This window comes from Budorcas taxicolor, chromosome 14 (genome assembly GCF_023091745.1).
Source record: "Budorcas taxicolor isolate Tak-1 chromosome 14, Takin1.1, whole genome shotgun sequence".
Taxonomy (NCBI): Eukaryota; Metazoa; Chordata; class Mammalia; order Artiodactyla; family Bovidae; genus Budorcas; species Budorcas taxicolor.
Window position 1 is genome coordinate 14,153,099 of NC_068923.1, and position 23,159 is coordinate 14,176,257.

General features: G+C 48.0%; 1 protein-coding gene and 1 non-coding gene across 4 annotated transcripts in view; both read right to left on the minus strand.

Annotated features, from left to right (window-relative positions):
* MROH1 (maestro heat like repeat family member 1) overlaps nt 1–19,140 on the minus strand; it is a 52,010-nt gene extending 32,870 nt beyond the window's left edge. For 2 of the 3 annotated variants that reach the window (XM_052651507.1, XM_052651506.1), the window contains exons 1-7: nt 19,045–19,140; nt 5,011–5,113; nt 3,960–4,040; nt 3,176–3,321; nt 2,143–2,274; nt 1,559–1,721; nt 1,288–1,386 (exon numbers count right to left, since the gene is read on the minus strand). In XM_052651507.1, the coding sequence (XP_052507467.1) occupies nt 1,288–1,386; nt 1,559–1,721; nt 2,143–2,274; nt 3,176–3,321; nt 3,960–3,981 (562 nt within the window). In that variant the 5' untranslated portion in view covers nt 3,982–4,040; nt 5,011–5,113; nt 19,045–19,140. The remainder of the gene's footprint in view (nt 1–1,287; nt 1,387–1,558; nt 1,722–2,142; nt 2,275–3,175; nt 3,322–3,959; nt 4,041–5,010; nt 5,114–19,044) is intronic. The other variant, XM_052651508.1, reaches the window with a different exon arrangement.
* LOC128059715 (small Cajal body-specific RNA 15) lies at nt 8,447–8,569 on the minus strand. The gene has a single exon (XR_008200638.1). It is a non-coding gene; the product is annotated as a small Cajal body-specific RNA 15 (non-coding RNA).
* Nucleotides 19,141–23,159: the final 4,019 nt, after the last annotated feature.

Below are 23,159 nucleotides of genomic sequence, written 5' to 3' on the forward strand. Positions count from 1 at the left end.
AGCTTCACTGGGACTCCTCTGCAAACACCAACTCTCTGCTCAGCTACCAGCCTCTCAACCCCTGTCTCAGTGTGGCCACAGCCTAACCACATCCCTCTAGCCTGGCCATGGGGGTGGAAGCCCAGGACCTCTAACAGCCTGGGCTGGGGATTATAAAGGGTCCTTAGGGCTTCCCTGGTGCTCCAGTGGTTCAGAATCCGTGTTCCAATGCAGGGGACTTGGGTTTGATCCCTGGTCCAGAAAGATACCACATGTCTCGGGGGAACTAAGCCTGTGTGCCACAACTACTGAAGCTGGGGTGCCTAGAGTCCATGTTCGACAATAAGAGAAGCCACCGTAACAGAGTAGCCCCTACTCTGCACAACTAGAGGAAGCCCTCGCCAGCAACAAAGACCCAGCAAAACCAAAAATGCATGCATGCATGCATGCTAAGTTGCTCAGTCATGTCTGACTTTTTGTGACCCTATGGACTGTAGCCCACCAGGCTCCTCTGGCCATGAGATTCTCCAGGCAAGAATGCTAGAGTAGGTTGCCGTACCCTCCTCCAGGGGATTTTCTCAACCCAGGGATCAAACCCACAGTTACAGGTGGGTTCTTTACCACTAATGCCACCTGGGAAGCCCACAACCAAAAATAAACTATTTTAAAAAGGGGATCCTGTCTTCATGGGGCCTCATGGGCCTAGGTGTTCCCTCTCCCTCCCCTCAGTAGCAGCTGTCTTCCTGAGACTGGAGGGGACACTAGGGACACCAGGAAGCCGAGGGACAAGAACTGTGTGCAGGCCACTAGAAGAGGCCAGGCTCCCTCAGGCCCCATCTTTCAAGACCCTCTGCTCCCCCCTACAGGAGTGCCCTCCTGCCCATCAGGAGTCATGCCATGAGGCGCTGCCCATGGCACACAGAGGGTGGGAGAGTGACCACTCCCAGGATACCCAGGGAAATGTCACTCTGCCAGCGCAAGCAGGAAGAGAAGTGGGAAGGAGCTGCAGCTCTGGTCAGTCTCCTCCTGCCCCCCATCAGGTGTCCAGGGCTCAGGGAAATACAGCGTAAGGTTCTGGTGGGGGGGTCCCCAGCAGCAGAGAAAAGCCGCCAGACAGCAGAGGTCAGGTCTCTACCTGCAGCAGTACCCGCTTAGCCCCCACCTGCATCACCCTTCCTCTAATCGTCCCACCATCCTCCTGCAGCCTGAAGGTCCCCCAGCCCCCCACAAAGGAGCACTGGCAACAAAGAACCCCCCAGCTGTGGGCAGGCCACACCCACCCATCACCCCACAGAGGCCCTGTCTTACCACAGCAGAACACCACTTTCATTGAGTCGTGCTTGGCTGCGCCCAGCATGGGCAGCATGGTGCTGAGGATGGACGTCAGGAAGGGCACCATGCCAAACACTGCAAGAAGGGGCACGTCACAGAGGCCCAGGGCCATCCCCACCCCGCCACACACCTTGAGCTCTCTCTGCACAGCCTGGGGCACATGGTGGAGCAACTGGGACCCAAGGAACCGAGGTGCCATCCTCAGAACCTCTGAGCATGTGGGCGGAGGGGTGGGGCCGCCACCTACCATTGGAGACGGAGAGGCTGGCGAGCGTGTGCATGGTGCAGGGGTGCGGCAGGAGCCCGGGCTGGAACTTGCTCAGCAGCTCCTCCATCACGCTGCTGATGAACCGCCTCCCCACCGCCACCAGGACGCTGCTGGCGGCTTGCTGCCAATCAGAGACCAGCTCCTGTCCCCAAAGACCTCAACTGACACGCTGACCAAAGGAGGCAAACCTCACCCATCCTGAAGGTGCCTAGGAGGAAAACTGGACACTCTGCCTTCAGTTCCATTGGAGGACCGGCCGCCAGCGTTCAGGACGCTCTGGGGCTGCTGTGAGCAGGGCCCCAGGCTGAGCCCCGAGCCCATGCATACCCTGGTGCTCCTACATTCGCCTTGAGAGCTTGGGAGCACTGCCTTCCACTTTGGTTTCCATCTGAGATGGTGGGGTGACCCGCCCCACCCCACAAGGGCAGTCAGTACATAGGACCAATGGGCCAGACCTGAGGCAGACAGACACAAGCCCATGTTCTCAATGCACGGGGGAAGAAAACAGCTCCCTGCCCCAACCAGGGGCAGGTCAGCCAGGCCAGGGCAGGTATCCCCCACACCTTCACTTTGGTCATCTCATTGGAGGCCAGGAGGATGATGGCCCTGGCCATGTCCTTGTCCAGCTCGCCGATGTGATTGCTCACGACTATCTCCATGGCCCTTAGGATCATCGTCCGGTATGGATGAGCTAGCTGTAGAGAGAGATGGTGGAGGAAGGACCGGGACTCACTTGTCTCTCATGGCTCCTCCCCAAGCTCAGGAATGAGCCCTGGTCTCTTTAAACTGGGACAGTGGTGGGGGTGGGGGCGGGGTGGGGGCAAGGGCGGGAAGGGGCCCTGCTGGAGAAGAGGGGTCATCAAACTGGCTCAGGAGCCCAGGGCCCCCGTCAGGACTCAGCTGTCCAACCCTGAAATGGCAGCTGACAGATGAGAGCCCAACACTCAAATAAAAATGGTCTTTTGAGGCTTCAAGTCTAACTCCTAGGAATGAGCCTAAATTATGCACTGTGGAAACTGAAATTATGTCCCACTACAGAGAGATAGGAGTGTCACAGAACCCTGCAGCTGGGACCAAGAGAGGCGGAGCTGGCACAGCCTTTGGTGCAGTCTCAGCAGGGCCCGACCAGTGGAGTCTATGGTTGGGCAGGAAGCAGAGGCCAGGGCCTGCTGGGCGACGCCCTGTCCCAGATGCGAGCACGTATTCTGCTTACCACGGGGACCCAGGCCCTCTCTCACTAGCTGGTAGATGAGAGGAACGGTGGACTGGGCCTGCGCAAGGGCAACTGGACACTACAATGCCGACCACTCGGTCCCCCACAACGGGACCAACCCACAGGACAGAGTGGGTCACCTATACTGGACTTGCCGCCTCAAGGGGGCCTGGACTTGCCAGTGCGACTTTCCACCTACAGCAGCCTGGCTGCATACTTCAGACCCACCTGGGCCACTGCCCTGCAGGCCCCACCCCTCATCAAAGGCCCCGCCCCACCACAGACCCCGCCTCTCACCACGAACCCCGCCCACAGGTCCCACCCCTCACCACAGGCCCCTCCCCGCAGGCCTCACCCCATCCGCGAGGAGCGAGGAGCAATACCTTTTCGTGCAGCCGCAGGTGCTCCTCACAGGCGCTAAGCACCTCCACTGGCTGTGACTCTCCGAGGGCGCACAGGGCGCCACATACCTGCTCCTGCACCCGAGGGTCCTTGTCAGTGATGGCGTCCAGCAGGATGGTGGACAGCCCTACAGTGACAAAGTCCGATGGCAGGGTCAGGCCCGGCCCCGGCCCACCGCCTGGCTCAGCCTCTGAGGACTCAGCCTCACCGGCCCGGCCTCTGCAGCCTCAGGCGCACACACCGCCCCCTCCATCCACCGTGCTGGCCGAGGCCTCTGGGACCCACTGGCTGCCTGCTCTGAGGTCACTCTGGCCACTTTTACCCTGACTTCCAACCCAGGCCGCGTTTTCTCCGCCTCTCCAGCCCGGCTGGATCCGAGCTCCTATAAAAAGCAGGCAGTGTGGGCTCAGCCCCATGAAGCCACTCCAGGAGGACCTCTGGCCCACACTCCGCCCTGGACCATGCCCTAGGCAAAGAGCTGGCCCTGGCGGCAGGTAGAGAGGCCAGTCAGAGTGAACACTGGTCCTGGGGCTTTTGTAGGCAAGGAGGAAGGCACAGCAACTGTCCCCCACGGAGCACAAAGCCACTGTGTCAGGCAAATGCTGCCCCCCCAGACTGAGCCAGCGTCGGCAGAGACAAGAGCTTCCTTTTCTTTTCTAGTGAAACCTTAAAGAAAGTGTGTTCAAGCAGCCGTCACTCCTCCCAAGTGCATTTACTCAGAAATCCGCAGCATGCTGCGGAGGCCAGCCAAGGGGCCACACTCACTCTTCACGTAGGTCTCACTCATCACTGTGGCTCCGGCTTCTTTTCGCCTCCTGGTGTGAACATGGACGCCTCTCTTCAGACCTGGAGTCACCAGACGTGCAACAATTAATTCACTGGCCTCCTCAGTTTACGAGCAGTTAGTGTATTTGCGTAAAATACAAGATCAGAAGGGGTTCGTCTGGGAAAGGGTCTCTGCCACAGTCTGGCTGGGTGGTGTGCAGAGGACAGGCGGTACCTGCTCCACCCCAGCAGCCGGCAGCCCCGCCGCCATGTGCTTGGCCCGCAGGGGCTCGTCCAGGCTGGCCTGCAGAGGGGGCCAGGCCAAGCGCGATCACCACCTCCACTGACAGCATCTTCCTTCACTCTGTGCACATAAGGCCTTGTGCTGCTGACGGACTGTGCAGAGAGGGACACCCCTCCCCGAGGGCCAAGAACAACCGCCTCGGTCACTGCGTGGCCAGGACCCCCCACTTCCTGCTGGCTGAACAAGAATGGATAGGCAGCTCAGGGATCTGGTGGGCTCTCTGGCGTCTGAAACCAACCATCCAAACAGCTCACGGGATTTGAGAGTTGCAACTTTCAAACATCATGTGTCTCAAAACACCACTTGCAACAGATGGTCCCAAAGAATAAAGCCCATGGAATATGCAAGTGCCTCTGCACTTCCCCCATGTGGTCACAGGCTCCGACAACCGGTTCGGGACTGCTTTCTCACACTGGGGTCCTCTATTTTCTGGGCACCACCTTCATTCCTGGGCACCGCCCATCCGAAAAAGGGTGCAGGAAGAGGAAGCAAAGGAGACAGGCCTCCAACTGCTCCTGAGCAGGAGGACACACTCACTTGGCTGCAGCCACATGGGAAGGAGCAGTGAGAGGTGTCTGATGAGTGCGGGGATTACAACAAGTGAGAACTCTAGATGGAGAAGGCACCCTGGTCCGAGGCATTCACCCATCCCACCAAAACCTCAGTGCAATGACAGAAAAAATGCATGTTTTAAAAGAACAAGCCCACAAGGGCGCTAGAACACAAGAACAGATAAAATTAGCAGACCAGACACTTCCAGGAATCCCAGGCAGACAGAAAGCAGATGGAGAAGACTGGTTTGAAGCTGGTGGCATCAGCAAGGTGTTTCCCCTCTTTTCCTGGAAAGCATCTAAAGATAACAAGGAAAACAAGAAATAAAAACACATATTCCATTAGCAGCAGAGAAAGGAGGTGGCACCACACACACACACACACACATACACACACACACACACACACACGTGAAGGGCTGGAAATGCCATAACTGTCAGGCAGGTATGAAGGTGCTGGCCGCAGGCTCCACAGAGAGTCATCAGGACTCTTCTCAGAGGCAGGCACCCCTGCGCATGGAATCCGCTTCCTGAGATCCTTGGGCCAGTCTGGGTTATGAGCACGCAGCCCGCTCCTGGCACAGGGGCTTTGCCTGTAAAAAGCCACAGCCACCCATCTCCATGGCCTCAGAGAAGATGGGTTGAACAGCTCCAGCTCCACAGTTTGGAGCATCCTTCATACAAATGCAGACAGCTATGCACACCCTGGTGGCTCAGAGGTTAAAGCGTCTGCCTCCAATGCGGGAGACCCGGGTTCGATCCCTGGGTTGGAAAGATCCCCTGGAGAAGGAAATGGTAACCCACTCCAGTATTCTTGCCTGGAGAATCCCATGGACGGAGAAGGCTGGTAGGCTACAGTCCATGGGGTCACAAAGAGTCGGACACGACTGAGCAAATTCACCTCACCTCACCTCATGCACACCCAATGGCACCCCACTCCAGTACTCTTGCCTGAAAAATCCCATGGACGGAGGAGCCTGGTAGGCTGCAGTCCATGGGGTCGCTAAGAGTCAGACATGACTGAGCGACTTCTCTTTCACTTTTCACTTTCATGCATTGGAGAAGGAAATGGCAACCCACTCCAGTGTTCTTGACTGGAGAATCCCAGGGACGGGGTCCTGGTGGGCTGCCATCTATGGGGTCGCACAGAGTCGGACACGACTGAAGCAACTTAGCAGCAGCAGCAGCAGCATGCACACCCAACTCGAGCAGGAGCAAACACAAACATAAGGGACATCAGCTCCCAGCCTGCCTGGGAGGAATGGACCTATTTGCCGCCTCAACCCAAACAACTAAAAAACTGAATGAAACACATGGAACCAGAGTTCTCAAGCTGATGGGCATCAGGAACAAAGAGTGGGAAAGCCTGTGATCATGCCAGCTCATCACCTGAAGGGCATGTCCAGCTGAGGACACCCAGAGCAGGCCCAGGAACAACTCGGGAGGCCTGGGTCTTGCTTGAGTCCACAGGGTCCAGTACCAGGGAGACCCTCAGAGGCCTGCAGAGGGTCCCCAGTCACTCAGCTGATTTACTGGCCAGCACAGGGGCAGCAAAATCATGTCCCCAAGGATGCCCATGTCCGCATCCTCAGCACATGAGTATGTTACTTAGCTGGCAAAAGGGACTTAGCAGATGGGGTCAAGGGCACAGACCTTAAGGCAAGGAAGTCAAGATTATGTGAGCGAGACCTGCCTTAATTCTTAAGAGCAAAGAACCTCTCTCAGCTGCATCACAGACAAGAGATGAAGAAGAAGGGAGGAAAAAGACAAAGCATGGGAAGAACACCCACTGTGGCTGGCTGCACAGATGGAGGCAGGAGGCCAGAAATGACCCAAGGCCAGGGGGAGGAACTGCCCAAAATGATTAGCAGAAACAATCCGTGGGGCTCACAATGAGCCAGGAACGGGCCTCTCCTGGCAGCAGGGGAATACCACAACTCTCAGCACGCTGGGAAGGGCACTCAGGAGGGTTTCAACTCAGTAAAGAAGTAAAACTAGGGCGTTCCCTAGGGGCCCAGTGGTGAGGATCCCAGGTTCACACTGCCATGGCCCAGGTTCAATATCTGGTTGGGGAACTGAGATCGTGCAAGCCAAGCCATGCGGGCAAAAAAGGAAAAAGAAGAAAAAAGTAAAATGCCATTCTGGTTTCACCTACCAAAGCTAAAAGCAAGACCTGAAAGGATCAAACCATTCCCACGTAACTTAGACCAGCCCAGCACAAAGCCTGAGAATAACAAGAGGAAAACAAAACACCACGCACCAACAAACAAATAAAAGAAAGAAAAATAACAGTGTCTGGCATCCAATCAAAAATGACCAGGCATGCAAAGAGGCAAGAAAACACAACCCAAATTTGCTATATGGCTAAGAAACTCAAATAGGGGCTGTGTATCAACCTAGAGGGGTGGGATGGGGAGGGAGATGAGAGGGAGGTTCAAAAGGGAGGGGATATGTGTACACCTATGGCTCACTCAGGTTGAGGTTTGACAGAAAACAGTGAAATTCTGTAAAGCAATTATCCATCAATAAAAAAATAAATTAAAAACAACAACAACACACAACCCATAATGAGGATGAATCAGTCAATAGACACTGACCTGGAAATGGTGCAGAGGAAAGAATTACTATATAAGACATTTAGATTACAACTGTACTTCATATATTCTAGAAACCACAGGAAACACTAAGTATGTTAACATAAAGAGGCTAAAGTAAAAGAATGGGAGAGAAAAAATGAGGCTGATAATAATCACAAAAAAGCTGGAGGGGCTTCCCTGGTAGTCCACTGGTTAAGAATCCACCTGCCAATGCAGGGGACATAGGTTCGATCCCTGGTCTGGGAAGACCCCACATGCCTCAGGGCACTTAAGCCTGTGCAACACGACTCCTGAGCCTGCGTGCTGCAGCGACCGAAGCGCTCGTATCCTAGAGTCCAAGCTCTGCAAAAAGAGAAGCTACTACAGTGAGAAGCCTGCACACCACAGCTGGAGAGTAGCGTGCCTGCTCGCAGCAACTCAAGAAGGCCCATGCACAACAGCGGAGACCCAATGCAGCCAAAAATACATGAATAAATAATTTTTCTAAAGCTGGAGTGACTATATTAATATTAGATAAAGTAGACTTCAGAGACATAGCAATTATTTGTTTTAAGATAAATCGCTTTTTATTTGGAAAAGTGTATGTTTAATAATTGACTTCCTACTGGTTCAATCAACATTATGCAAGCACTTGTACACATCCAATAAAATATTTCTGAAGCCTGTGCTTGGTCATCAGTCTGCTCTTCTCATTCTCCAGAATGATTTAAAATCTTAACTCATTTTAAGAGTTTTAAATGGCTCCCACACTGGCAGCTGCCCAGAATGATTCACCATGATGCAGCATTCTGCAAATGAGACTATGCTGGTATCCCGACACGGAGGCTTGGCCACCAGAAGCAGTCCTGGACCTTCTGAAACCTGTATTACAGGAAAGGTCCTCTCCACTTTCCTAACCAACTTTTCCAGTTGGCAGTCACCTTCCTGTCAACTAGATTAAGATCCTCATGGGTTCCCTAAGTCTTTCTTCACCCTTACTCATCTCTGTATTTACTACTCCTATTTTCTACAGTGAGACAATGGAAACTGTATCATTGCTGTTGGTAGATAACTAAGTCTTAAATTCATTTTGCAAACAAGACCTGTTCTATCTACCTTTTCATTTAGGAGACTAAAAGCAGAGTCAGCTTGACTTCAAGGACTCTATTTTCTTAGCAGACACATAACAATTCTAAACATTTATGCACCTAATAACAAAGCTTTAAAATACACAAACTCAAAACTAAAAAAATGCAAGGAGAAATAAACAAATGCAAAATACAACAGAAATTCCAACAGCCCTCTATTTGTAATTGTTATAACAAGTATACAGAAAATCACTGCAGGTACAGAAGACTTGAACAATACCATCAATCAACTTGGTTCCAGCAGTGTTTTTATAACATTTCATTCATTAACAGAAGAATATATATTTCTTCAAAAAGTTCATGAAACATTTACCAAGACTGACTATATTCTGAGCAATAAAACAAATCTCAATAAACCTAAAAGTATTCAAGTCATACAAAGTATGTTTTCTGCGCTGCCAGGTCGCTCAGTCATGTCCAGCTGTTTGTGATTCTATGGACTGTAGCCCGCCAGGCTCCTCTGTCCATGAGATTCTCCAGGCAAAAATACTGGAGTGGGGTGCCATGCCCTCCTCCAGGGGATCTTCCCACCCAGGGATCAAACCTGCATTTCCTAAGTCTCCTGTATTGCCCAGCAGGTTCTTTATCACTAGTGCCACCTGGAAAGCCCCTGTTCTCTGACCACATGGGATTAAATTTGAAATCAATAAAGAGAAAGCTATCTGAGAAATCTGAGTATTTATCAACCACTGAATATGCTTTAAAATAATTCATGAGTCAAAAAAAAAATGCAAAAAATGAAATTGAAGTGAATGAAAATGAACACATATTAAAATGTGTGGGAGAAATTTTTTAAAAAATTAAAAATTGTGTGGGAAATAAATAGCATTAAAAGGTTATATTAGAAAAGAATGACATTGTGTATCTGAACAACAGCAACCTCATTTAGCAGGGGAAGCCAGAGGGGGCGATCCCACACACACCACTTCAAGTGAATCACAAAGCCAACAAGAAGAGCCATGACTTGCATTCCCAGCAGGAAGACATCTCTTCTTTGGGACAGGCCACAGGCCCAGCAGATGGGAACCTTCTCAGCTCAGAGAGTGGGAAGCCACCACCATCCTAAACACCCTTCCCTCCAATAGACTTTCCTTCAGAGCAACCCCTCCTTTTCTCTGCAAAGTAACTTCCTCTCCTTTGTTTGCTGGACTTGCCTATTACTGTTGTTGTTCAGTCGTTCGGCTGTGTCCGACTCTTTGCAACTCCATGGACTGCAGCATACCAGGCTTCCCTGTCCTTGACCATCTCCCAGAGCTTGCTCCAACTCATGTCCATCAAGTCAGTGATGCCATCCAACAATCTCATCCTCCGTCATCCCCCTCTCCTCCTGCCTTCAATCTTTCCCAGCATCAAGGTCTTTTCTAATGAGTCAGCTCTTCACATCAGGTGGCAAAAGTATTGGAGTTTCAGCTTTAGCATCAGTCCTTCCAATGAATATTCAGGATTGATTTCCTTTATGATGGACTGGTTTGATCTCCTTGCAGTCCAAGGGACTCAAGAATTTTCTCCAACACCACAGTTCAAAAGCATCAGTCCTTTAGCACTCAATTTGCTTTATGGTCCAACTCTCACATCCATACATGAATACTGGAAAAACAACAGCTTTGAATATTTGCAAATTTGTTGGCAAAGTAATATCTCTGCTTTTTAATATGCTGTTTAGGTTGGTCATAGCTTTTCTTCCAAGGAGCAAGTGTCTTTTAATTTCATGGCTGCAGTCACCATCTGCAGTGATTTTGGAGCCCAAAAAAATAATCTGTCACTGTTTCTATTGTTTCCCCATCTATTTGCCATGAAGTGATGGGACAGGATGCCATAATCTTCATTTTTTGAATGTTGAGTTTTAAGCCAACTTTTGCACTCTCCTCTTTCACTTTCATCAAGAAGTTTTTTAGTTCCTCTTTGCTTTCTGCCATACGGGTGGTATCACCTGCATGTCTGAGGTTATTGATATTTCTCCTGGCAATCTTGATTCCAGCTTCTGTTTCATCCAGCCCAGCATCTTGCATGATGTACTCTGCATAGAAGTTAAATAAGCAGAGTGACAAAATAAAGCCTTGATGTACTCCTTTGCTAATATGAAACCAGTCCATTGTTCCATGTCCAGTTCTAACTGTTGTTTTTTGACCTGCATACAAGTTTCTCAGGAGGCTAGTAACATAATCTGATATTCCCATCTCTTTAAGGATGTTCCACAGTTTATTGTGATCCACACAGTCAAAGGCTTTGGTATAGCCAATGAAGCAGAAGTAGATATTTTTCTGGAATTCTCTTGCTTTTTCTTCCAATGGATGTTGGCAATCTGATCTCCAGTTCCTTTGCCTTTTCTAAATCCAGCTTGAACATGTGGAAGTTTTTGGTTCACATACTATTGAAGCCCAGCTTGGCGAATTTTGAGCATTACTTACTTTGCTAGGGTGTGAAATGAGTACAATTGTGCAGTAGTTTGAACATTCTTTCACACTGCCTTTCTTTGGGATTGGAATGAAAACTGACCTTTCCAGTCCTGTGTACCTTTCCAGTCCTGTGGCCACTGTTATGTTTTCCAAATTTGTTGGCATGTTGACTGCCACTTTCACAGCATCATCTTTTAGGATTTGAAATAGCTCAGCTGGAATTAGTTTTATACAGTTTTTGCTATAGTATGGCTGTCTTGAGTTGCAATTCTCTGCTATTCCCAGAAAAACACATTTTGCTGGTAAAATAATTAGCTCTTTTAGTTTTAAGGTCAACAATGTTAAATCCTACCTTAAGAAATTACACACTCAAAAGAAGCAAAAGAATTAAAATAATAAATATCAGTACATAAAGAAATAAGAAAAAAAATCAAAGTGCCAAAGGCTAGTTATTTAAGAAGATCAATAAATTTGATAACCATCCTGCCTGACTGATCAGGAAGAGAGGGACAACACAAATTACCAATCTTAAGAATGAGAACAAATAGGTTCTACACATATTAAAAGGATAATAAGAATATATCTAACTTGTTGAAGGTAAACTGGACAATTTAAAAGAAACAGATGAGTCAACTATACGTCAATGAAAAAATATTACAATTAAAAAACAAAAGAAATAGGCAAATTCCTCGAAACACAAACTATCAAAGCTCACTCAAGAAAAAATAGATTTACAAAAAAAAAGAAAAAATAGATAATCTAGGACTACCCTAGTGGTCCAGTGGTTAAAACTCCACACTTCCACTGCAGGGTCCACAGGTTTGATTCCCGGTCAGCGAACTAAGATACCCCGTACCATGTGGCACAGTCAAAAACAAAAAAAAACACAGAAAAAGGAAAAGAAAGAAAAAATAGCCCTATATTTAACAAAGAATTGAAGTTGTAGTTAAAAGCCTTCACACAGAGAAAACTCTAGGCCTAGATGACTTCCCTGGGGAATTCTACCAAACATTTAAGGAAGAAACAATTCCAACTCTACACACATTCTTCCAGAAAAATTGAACCTAAAAAGCACTTACCAATTGATTCTCTGAGGTTAGCATTACTCTGATAGCAAAACTAGACACAGATATCACAAACAATGAAAACTATAGATCAATATCCTTCGTAGATGCAAAATTTCTTAACAATATTTTATCAAATCATATCCAACAACATGTAAAAATGATAATACCTCATGACCAAATTGGGTCATTCCATGAATGCAAGGTTGGTTGGGTATTTTTAACTCCAGCCACTGTAAATCACAATAACAGACCAAAAAATAAAAACCACATAATCATCTCAATAAATGCAGAAAAAGCATTTGTCAGAATCCAACATCCACTTATAATAAAAATTATCAACAAATAGGAACAGAAGAAAACTTCTACAATCTGATAAACAGCACCAAAGGGAAATCTATAGGAACATTATACTTAACAGTAAAAGACTAAATGCAATCCCTATAGGATGGGGAACAAGGCAAGGATGCCTGCTCTCACTAGTTCTATTCACTTTCAGCTGGAGGTTTTAGTCTGTGTGATAAGGTAAGAAAAGATATAAGATATCCAAATTGAAAAAGAAGTAAAACTATTTTTATTCACAGGTGATGTGATCATTTATGCAGAAAATGCTACAGAATCTACAGGTAGAACCAGATCAATAAGTCATCTAGCAAGATCACAAAATATAAAGTTAATATTAAATTTTTTTAAATATTAATATTAAAATCAACTGTATTTCCATACACTAACAATAAACAATCAAAAATTCAAAAAGCCACAACATCTGCCATTGAGCAAAAATTATATTAAATATTTAGGGACAAATTTGACAAAAGATGGACAATGCAGTAAAATTATCAAACACTGCTGAGATATAAAAGAAAAGTTAAATAAATGGAGAGAAATACTGTACAAGGAAATCAATTCTTTGCAAATGGATCTACAGATTGAATGCATTCCCAATCAAAATCCCAGCATGTTTTTTGTAGAAACTGACAGACTGATTCTAAAATTCATATAGAAATGCAGAGGACCTAAAATAGCCAAGACAACTCTGAAAAAAAAAAAAAGAAGAAGCTATACTATGTGACTTCAAGAGTTATATGGCACATCACATCACTTGGTAGCAGACACACTTCACACCACTCAGTGACAGCCATACTGTGATCAACATTAGCCACCCCCTCCTCACCCTGCTCCAACCCTTCATATCGGGCAGCAGGTGCCCTGCTCCCCCTTTGAGAGCCCATCTCTGATGACTGCCTCTCCTAATGCTGCCTTGGCCACTTCCTCCACCCTGAGAGTGCTGGTCTTCATCAAACACAGGCCATATCATGCCACACCACTGCTCAGTGGTCTTCACTGCTGCTCACAGAATCAAAGCAATACCTTTGACAAAGACTTTTGCAACCCAGACCCAAGTCCCTCTCTGCTCCTCTCTCATCCCTCATGCTGCAGGAATCCTGAATGCCCTGGGCCAGGGCTTGAGCTCTTGTACCTCTGCTTCTGCTGATCCCTACAAACACCCGACCCTGTCCTCTTCACCCCACAGAACACATTCATTCCTCAGAGGTCAATCACTTACCTCCCCCAGGACACTGTCACCCCTCCAGCAGGTGACTCAGGGTTACCCCAGTCCTGGCTCCTACAGGGATAGTGGCATCCTTTCTGAACAGCAGATGTGCATGCTGATCTGCCTTCAGCCCACCATGCACACAGAGAAAGCTTTGGTTTATATTCTTAGTACACACACAATTTCAAAAAACAAACAAAACACTGTTCATTGAAGGAAAAGACTCAAAGTCCTCACCTAAGACTCAATATTATAAAACTGTCAATTCTCTTTCATCTATAAAAATGTCAATCAGGCTACTGGAGGGTTCTGCTTGATAAAATGGTTCCAAATTCATATGGAAGAATCAACATACAACAGTAGCCAACTAAATTCTGAAAAGTCTGTGAACAGCGGGATTTGTCCTATGTTATGTTCAGTTCAGTTCATTTGCTCAGTCGTGTCTGACTCTGCAACCCGATGGAATCCAGCGTACCAGGCTTCCCTGTCCATCACCAACTCCCAGAGCTTGATCAAACTCAAGTCCATCAAGTCAGTGATGCCATCCAAACATCTTATCCACTGCAGTCCCCTTCTCTTCCTGCCTTCAATCTTTCCCAGCATCAGGGTCTTTTCTAATTCAGTTCTTCGAATCATGTGACCAAACTATTGGAGCTTCAGCTTCAGTATCAATCCTTCCAATGAATATTCAGGACTGATTTCCTTTAGGATTGACTGGTTTGACGTCCTTGCTGTCCAAGGGACTCTTAAGAGTCTTCTCCAACACCATAGTTCAAAAGCATCAATTCTTCGGTGCTCAGCTTTCTTTATAGTGAAACTCTCACATCCATACATGAATACTGGAAAAACCATAGCTTTAACTAGACTGGCTTTTGTCAGCAGAGTAATGTCTGCTTTTTAATATGCAGTCTAGGTTGGTCATAGCCTTTCTTCCAAGGAGTAAGTGTCTTTTAATTTCATGGCTGCAGTCACCATCTGCAGTGATTTTGGAGCCCAAAAAAATAAAGTCTGTCACTGTTTGCATTGTTTCCGTAATTATTTGCCATGCAGTGATGGGACAGGAAGCCATGATCTTCATTTTTTGAATGTTGAGTTTTAAGCCAACTTTTTCACTTTCCTCTTTCACTTTCATCAAGAGGCTCTTCAGTTCTTCATCATTTTCTGCCATAAAGGCGGTGTCATCTGCATATCTGAGGTTATTGATATTTCTCTCAGCAATCCTGATTCCAGCTTGTGCTTCATCCAGCCTGGCATTTGGCATGGTGTACTCTGCATATAAGTTAAATAAGCAGAGTGAAAATATACAGCCTTGACATAATCCTTTCCCAATTTGGAACCAGTCTGTTGTTTCATGTCCAGTTCTAACTGTTGCTTCTTGACCTGCATACAGATTTCTCAGGAGGCAGATCAGGTGGTCTGGTATTCCCATCTCTTCCAGAATTTTCCACAGTTTGTTGTGATCCACATAGTCAAAGGCTTTGGTATAGTCAATAAACCAGAAGTAGATGTTTTTCTGGAACTCTCTTGCTTTTTCAATGATACTACAGATTTTGGCAATTTGATCTCTGGTTCCTTGCCTTTTCTAAATCCAGCTTGAACATCTGGAAGTTCTCAGTTCACGTACTGTTGAAGGCTGGCTTGGAGAATTTTGAGTATTACTTTGCTAGCGTGTGAGATGGGTGTAACTGTGTGGTAGTTTGAACACTCTTTGCCATTGTCTTTCTTTGGGACTGGAATGAAAACTGACCTTTTCCAGTCCTGCGGCCACTGCTGTGTTGTTGCCCAATAGTAGATATAATGGTTATCTGAATTAAATTTTCCCATCCCAGTCCATTTTATGTTATGTTAAAATGTACTAAAATGCTGCCATAATTAAAACTATGCCTTTGTTGTAAGAGGCACACAAATCAACAGAACTGTAGGGAGAATCCAGAAAGAAATACCAATAAGGAATAAAAAGGGAAAATTTTAAATAATAAAGACATTAGCCAACAAATAGTGTAGGAACAGCCTGGTAGGCACTCAGGGGGAAAAATCAGTTTTCCCTACATCTTTCCTTACCCCAAAATAAGTGCTAGATGGATATAAGCATCATGTGTAAAAAGTAAATGTAGTCCTAAGTAGAAAATACAAGAACATATCTTACAGTCTTAGAGTAAGAAAGGACTTTCTAAGCCAGACACAAAACTCCACACACCTTAATGAAAGCTTTCAGTTGGACTATATGAAATTTTTTAATTTCTGAAAATCAGAAGCATACATAAACTTAAGACCACATCCATACATACACCTATGTCCACAACTGTACATTCTCAGATCTCACCCCATCCTCAATAGAGCATTAAGTAAATGAAAGACAAAATGGGTCAAATCATTCATTATAGGTATGACAACAGCCTAATCTATCTAACATTAACATGCACAGAAGTGCACCCACATCAGTAAGAAAAACAGGAAGACAGGCAGCACAAAGAAGACCACCAGCCCAGGACTCCGCTTCCCATGCACCGCCACTTCCCCCCACTGCCCCACAGGACTGAGGGGCGGGAAGCGAGGCCTGCAGTGGCCACACATAGGTGGGGACAGCCAGCAGAGCCTGTGGAGTGTTCCCTACAAGCCTGAATGGTCGCACTCTGTGATGGGATTGTCCACCTTCCAATACCCGTCTATAGAAGCCCACAGAGTGTCATAAAAACACATATGTCAATCACAGATCTGGTTAGATTTGAAAAAACAAGCACTGGAGAAAAGTGGGAGCCAGCTAAGTATAGATTACCTGGGCTTGACTGGTTTTGAAGGTCTCCACCTGCGGCCCCTGCCCCATGCCAGGAGGTCTGTGGAGCTGACTGACCTGTGAGCACAGTGCTGATGGCAAAGCCAGATGAAACCGCCACAGAGGAAGGGGGCACACAGAGAGGGGAGGGACCAGGAGGCCGCCTGCGTCCCGTGGGAAGCACCTTAGAGGCACCATCTCCTCAATCTGCATGGCCAAGTAGGTCCAAGAGGGGCACGCTGTGAGCAGCTGGTCAGCGGTGGGGCAGGACTCCACCAGGACTGGTTCCCACACTCCCCTCCACGCCTGCCCACTTTCCCACCCTGATGCTCCTGGCACATGGCACAGGACAGAGCCATCAGGGCCTTCCCTCCCTGCATTGGACACACTGTAGGCCAGTGAAGAAGCAGCTATCCCCTCCCCCATGCTCACCAGTAGTGAGCATTGATTCAATGACATTTAGTAACAGCCCACCAGGTACTGCCCCTGTTCACAGAGCCCCTGGCCTGAAAGATGTCTACTTGTATTTCGACTGCCACCTGAGCTGACAAACCTAACAGTGGTACAGGACCACTGCACTGAGCTGGGTGGGGTTCAGAATGGGGTGTGAGAGGCCAAGGAGGGTCACAAACCTCCCAGCCCAGAGGCAACAGGAGCTGGTATGGAAGGTAGGTGTGTGAGGGGAGACTAGGAAGTCAGGAGGCCTGGGAGGGGTCACAGGATCGCCATACCAGGCCCAGGGTCTTTCCCTCCCAGCACAGGAGCCAGAGCAAGAACCAGCTTCCAGAGTCACCAACAAGAACCAGGGCAGATGACCTGGAAACAGTCCACAGCTCACTCCTCACAGCTCCTGGAGAGCACTGCTTCTCAATGTAAGCCATGCCAGCAGTGTCACCCCCCCAGAAGTGGTTGACTCTCCGGCTTAGTGAGGAAAGCATGCATCTCAAGACGCCCAGCGGCCAGCATTCCTTGAACAACAGCAGGGACTCTCCTGGAGCGCCTGCCCCAAGAAGGTCAAGTAACTTGGCTCCATGAAAGGGCTCACGCAATCTAGGCTGCTCACTGGTGCTTCGGTGGACCCTGAGTCTGAACTAAGCACAGATACCTGCCTCCAGGCACAGGCGGCAGCTATGAGCTCCAGGGAGCAAGCAAGCACTCCAGGGAGCAAGCAAGCACCCCAGGGTTCCACCTCTGACCTACTGGGATGGTCAGCAGGCAGTCGTGGTGGAGTAAGACTCAGCAACAACAATCCACGTCAGCCTGGACATTGATTTCAAGGTAACCAAGACAGCTCAACTTGGTCGTTCCACTGTGGCAACAAAGAGAGACTTGAGGCACGTGCTCACTTGAGTCGTGGCGGCCAAAAGCCTTGTTGACACCCGCATTCCCAGGCCCTCTGGCTGTCAGGACGAAAGAGGTGACCACATCACAATCCTGCCACCACTCAAGTGTCCCATCAGATGATTCCCACATAGGTCTCCTGGGGCCCAGGGCCTGCTGGCCATCTCCACCTGGACCATCATCGCCACAAACCCAACAGCTCCAACATGATTGTCACCCAATCCCTCCCCGGCCTACAGCTCCGTTGCCTCTTCTGTGTCATCATGCACTTAGCTCTCAGGTGAGAAGCAGCATCACCCCTTCCTGTTCCTCCACCTCCATCCCCCACACTCTACAGTGACTCACCTTCTCCACCTCTACCACCTCCCTTTCCAAAGTGGTCCCCTCAAGCCAGCCTCCACCCCAACCCCACCTGGCCCCACAGCAGACAGCCACTCCAGCTAACATTGCCACAACAGTCCCCTCTGCCCCCTACACCCCTTTGTGCCTCATCGCCCTTGAGCTTTCCAGTCAGCCCCTCCCCTACCCCGCTGGGCTGGCAAAGGAGAACCTCTGTAAAGTGTGCAAATGGGAACCGCCATGCACACAGAGCCCTCTTATCAGGCCCTACGGCCGCACTGCAGCTCAGCTGGCACTACAGAAAACCGGAACCCAAAATTGGGCCTAAGAGTCCAGGGACTGGGGGCCAGCCGTGGCCGAGCACCTCCGAGCTCTCACCCGGATTTAGAGCGGAATTTCCTGCAGCCTCTCCAGCTTCACGCCTACAGGGCATGACCAATAACCCTCAGGGTTGAGGACACATTACCTCCAGGCTCTGGACCGCCTCCTCCTCTCACGCCAGAGAGAAAGTAGAAAGAATATAATGGTCCCCGCGCTTTGGGACCCTCGGGTTTTGGGTGAGTTTCCCACAGAGGACTCCCGTTCTTCCCCTGGGGAAGCAAGGAGGTGGACCACACGCCTCCGAAAAGTGACAGACTGAACGCCCCCCCCGGGGGGTGGGCAGGCACGGGGGCCGAGTATCCAGAGTCCCACCCTGGGAGGGGCCGGGCACGGGGTACGCGCTCCGCACGCCGGGCGAGGAAGAAAGTGAGCGGCTGGACTTCCAGGCCGCTCTTCCGGGTTGTGACGCGGCAAATCCGTCTCCGCGCCGGGCTGGTAGCACCTGAGCCAGAGGAAGGGGGCGGGCTCGGCCCCGCGAAGCCCCGGGACCGTCCCTGCGCTCGCCTGTTGACTTTGGAGCGGCGCCCTCTGACTCAGTTTCCCGCCGCGGCCGGGCCAAGGGGGCGACCCGAAGGTCTGCGGCCTAGGCTTTCCCGAGGGGCACCTCCCCGAGTGACCGCGGCCGGCCCTGACCCCTGGGACCTGTCCGCCCTTTACCTGAGGAGCCGCCGCAGCCGCGGCCGGGGCGCCGCCCTCCCGGCAACCGCTGACCGGAGTGGGCGGGGCCACGCGACGAGCCCGCCCCCTGCCAACTGCGGCCGGGCGCGCGGTAACTTGGCCCCGCCCCCACGCGATCTCTGCGCTTATTGGTCGAGAGAGAGAGCGAGAGAAAGAGAGTGTCTCTCTCTCTCTCTCTCTCTCTGCGCTAATTGGTCGAGGGTGTGTCTGTCTGTCTGTCTGTCTCTCGGCCCCGCCCCCAGCCGGCTTGTGACCACCACATCTGACTGTTGGGTTCCAGTCTGGCCGTCCTGTGGGCCTCAAGGGGTGCGGCAGGTTACTGCGTAGGTGAAGGACCGGGCCTGCTTGCCACTCTGCTCTGTGACCCCTCCCGACACACCACGGTGATCCTGTCACACAGACAGAGACCCACATACCCTGAGATACCTGGGGCACCGATGTACCCAAACCCAGTCCCTCTGCAAACACATACCCGTCCAGGAACACATGCCAGGTGGGCTAGACCTGGACACAGGCAGGAACTGTCATGCCCTATATCTCTCACACACGAACACTCAACAAATACCCCAGAGAGCCCAGGGCCACAGGCCCCTCTACACACAGGTACACACCTGCACACACGAGGCACATATCTAGTCTGCCAATAGACCCTGGGAATCAAAATGTGAAGGCACCGATAAAACTGGAGCAGAACACAGGGAAAAGGTTCTCTGACATAAATGGTACCTATGTTTTCTTAGGTCACTCTTCTGAGGCAGTAGAAGTAAAACCAACACTAGACAAATGGGACTTAATCAAACTCACAAGGTTTTGCACAGCAGAGGAAACCATAAACAAAACAAAGTGACAACCTAAAGAATGGGAGAAAATACTTGCAAATGATGTGACCAACAAGACTTTTATTTCCAAAATACACAAACAGGCGGTAGAACTCAATGTGTATATATACATATATATATATATACACACATATATACAATGTATATATATATATATGTATATAAATGGGCAAAGGCACTACGGAGAACAGTATGGAGGTTCCTTTAAAAACTAAAACTAGAGCTACCACATGACCCTGCAATCCCACTCCGGAGCATATATCCAGAGAAAAACATGATCTAAAAGGCTACATGTTTATTGCAGCACTGTTTGCAATAACCAAGACATGGATGCAATCTAAATATCCATCGAAAGGGAATGGAAAAAGAAGATATGGTACATATATACAGTGGAATATTACTCATATATACAGTAGAATATTACCATTAAAAAGAATGAAATAATGCCATTCAGCAACGTAGATGGCTCTAGAGAGGGTCATACTGAGTGAAGTAAGTCAGACAAAGAAGGGGAAATATTGTATGACATCCCTTATATGTGGAATCTAAGAAGAAATGATACAAATAAACTTGCAAAACAGAAAGAGACTCACAGACTTAGAAAACGAACTTACGGTTGCCAGTGGAGAAGGGAGAGTTAGGGACTTTGGGAAGGTCATGTATACACTGCTATATTTAAAATGGATAACCAACAAGAACCTATTGTAGAGCACATGGAACTTTGCTCAATATTATATGTCACCCTGCATGGGAGGTGGGTTTGGGGGACAATGTATGTGTATGGCTGAGTCTCTTCTCTGGTCACCTGAAACTCAGTGCAGTTCAGTTGCTCAGTCATGTCTGACTCTTTGAGATCCCATGGACTGCAGCACGCCAGGCTTCCTTGTCCATCACCAACTCCTGGAACTTGCTCAAATTCATGTCCATTGAGTCGGTGATGCCATGCAACCATCTTATCCTCTGTTGTCCTCTTCTCCTGCCGTCAATCTTTCCCAGCATCAGGGTCTTTTCCAATGAGTCAGTTCTTCCCATCAAGTGGCCCAAGTATTGGAGTTTCAACTTCAGCATCAGTCCTTCCAATGAGTATTCAGGACTGATTTCTTTTACGATGGACTGGTTGAGTTTGCTTGCAGTCCCAGCGACTCTCAAGAGTCTTCTCCAACACCACAGTTCAGAAGCATCAATTCTTCGGTGCTCAGTTTTCTTTATAGTCCAACTCTCACATCCATACATGACTACTGGAAAAGCCATAGCTTTGATTAGACGGGCTTTTGTTGGCAAAGTAATGTCTCTGCTTTTTATTTTATTTTTCTACTTTTTAATATGCTGTCTAGGTCATAGCATTTCTTCCAAGGAGCAAGCATCTTTTTAATTTCATGGCTGCAGTCACCATCTGCAGTGATTTTGGAGCCCCCCAAAATGAAAGTCTCTCACTGTTTCCATTGTTTCCCCATCTATTTGCCATGAAGTGATGGGACTAGATGTCAAGATCTTAGTTTTTTGAATGTTAAGTTTTAAGCCAACTTTTTCACTCTCCTCTTTCACTTTCATCAAGAGACTCTTCAGTTCATCGCTTTCTGCCATAAGGGTGATGTCATCTACATATCTGAGGTTATTGATATTTCTCCCAGCAATCTTGATTCCAGCTTGTGCTTGATCCAGACTGGCATTTCACATGATATTAAGAAGAGGTGGCAAGAATACACAGAAGAACTATACAACAAAGATCTTCATGACCCGGATAACCACGATGGTGCGATCACTTACCTAGAGCCAGACATCCTGGAATGTGAAGTCAAGTGGGCCTTAAGAAGCATCACTATGAACAAAGCTAGTGGAGGTGATGGAATTCCAGTTGAGCTGTTTCAAATCCTAAAAGATAATGCGGTGAAAGTGCTGCACTCAATATGCCAGCAAATTTGGAAAACTCAGCAGTGGCCACAGGACTGGAAAAGGTCAGTTTTCATTCCAATCCCAAAGAAAGACAATGCCAAAGAACGTTCAAACTACCGCACAATTGCACTCATCTCACGCACTTGCAAAGTAATGCTCAAAATTCTCCAAGCTAGACTTCAACACTACGTGAACTGTAAACTTCCAGATGTTCAAGCTGGATTTAGAAGAGGCAGAGGAACCAGAGATCAAATTGCCAACATTTGCTGGATCATTGAAAAAGCAAGAGAGTTCCAGAAATATATCTACTTCTGCTTTATTGACTACACCAAAGCCTTTGACTATGTGGATCACAACAAACTGTGGAAAAATTCTGAAGAGATGGGAATACCAGACCACCTGATCTGCCTCCTGAGAAATCTGTATGCAGGTCAAGAAGCAACAGTTAGAACTGGACTTGGAACAACAGACTGGTTCCAAATCAGGAGAGGAGTACATTAAGACTGTATATTGTCACTCTGCTTACTTAACTTATATGCAGAATACACCTGAAACTATCACAACATTAATTGGCTATACACCAATACAAAATAAAAAGTTTAAAGTCTGGGGGGAAAATGGGCAGAAGACCTAAACAGACATTTCTCCAAAGAAGATAAACAGATGGCCAATAGGCACATGAAAAGATGCTCAACATCACTAAAATAATTAGAGAAATGCAAATCAAAAGTTCAATAAGGTACCACACCACTCAGGATAGGCATCATTAAAAACTCTAGGGACTTCCCTGGTGGTCAAGTGGTTAAGGACCTGTCTTGAAATGCAAGAAACATGGGTTCAGTCCCTGGTTGGGGAACTAAGATCCCACATGCTGCAGAGCTACAGAGCTCACAATGAAGATCCCACATGCTGCAACCAAGACCCAACCCAGCCAAAGGAATAAATTTTAAAAAAAAAGTCTACAAATAACAAATGCTGGAGAGGGTGTGGAGAAAAGGGAACTCTCCTCCACTGTTAGTGGGAATGCAAATTGGTGCAGCCAGTATGGACAACAGTAAGGAGGTTCCTCAAAAAACTAAAAATAGAGTTTTATGATCCAGCAATCCCATTCTAGGGCATATATCTGGAGAAAACTATAATTTGAAGAGATACATGTACCCCAGGACTATTTCCAACACCCAATACATGGAAACAGCATAAATATCCATTGACAGATGAATGGATAAAGATGTGGTACATACGTACAATGGAATACTACTGAGCAATAAAAAAACAACGAAATTACGTCATTTGCAGTAACATGGATGGACCTAGAGATTAATACTAAGTGAAGTAAGTCAGAAAGATAGAAAGTAAGTCATA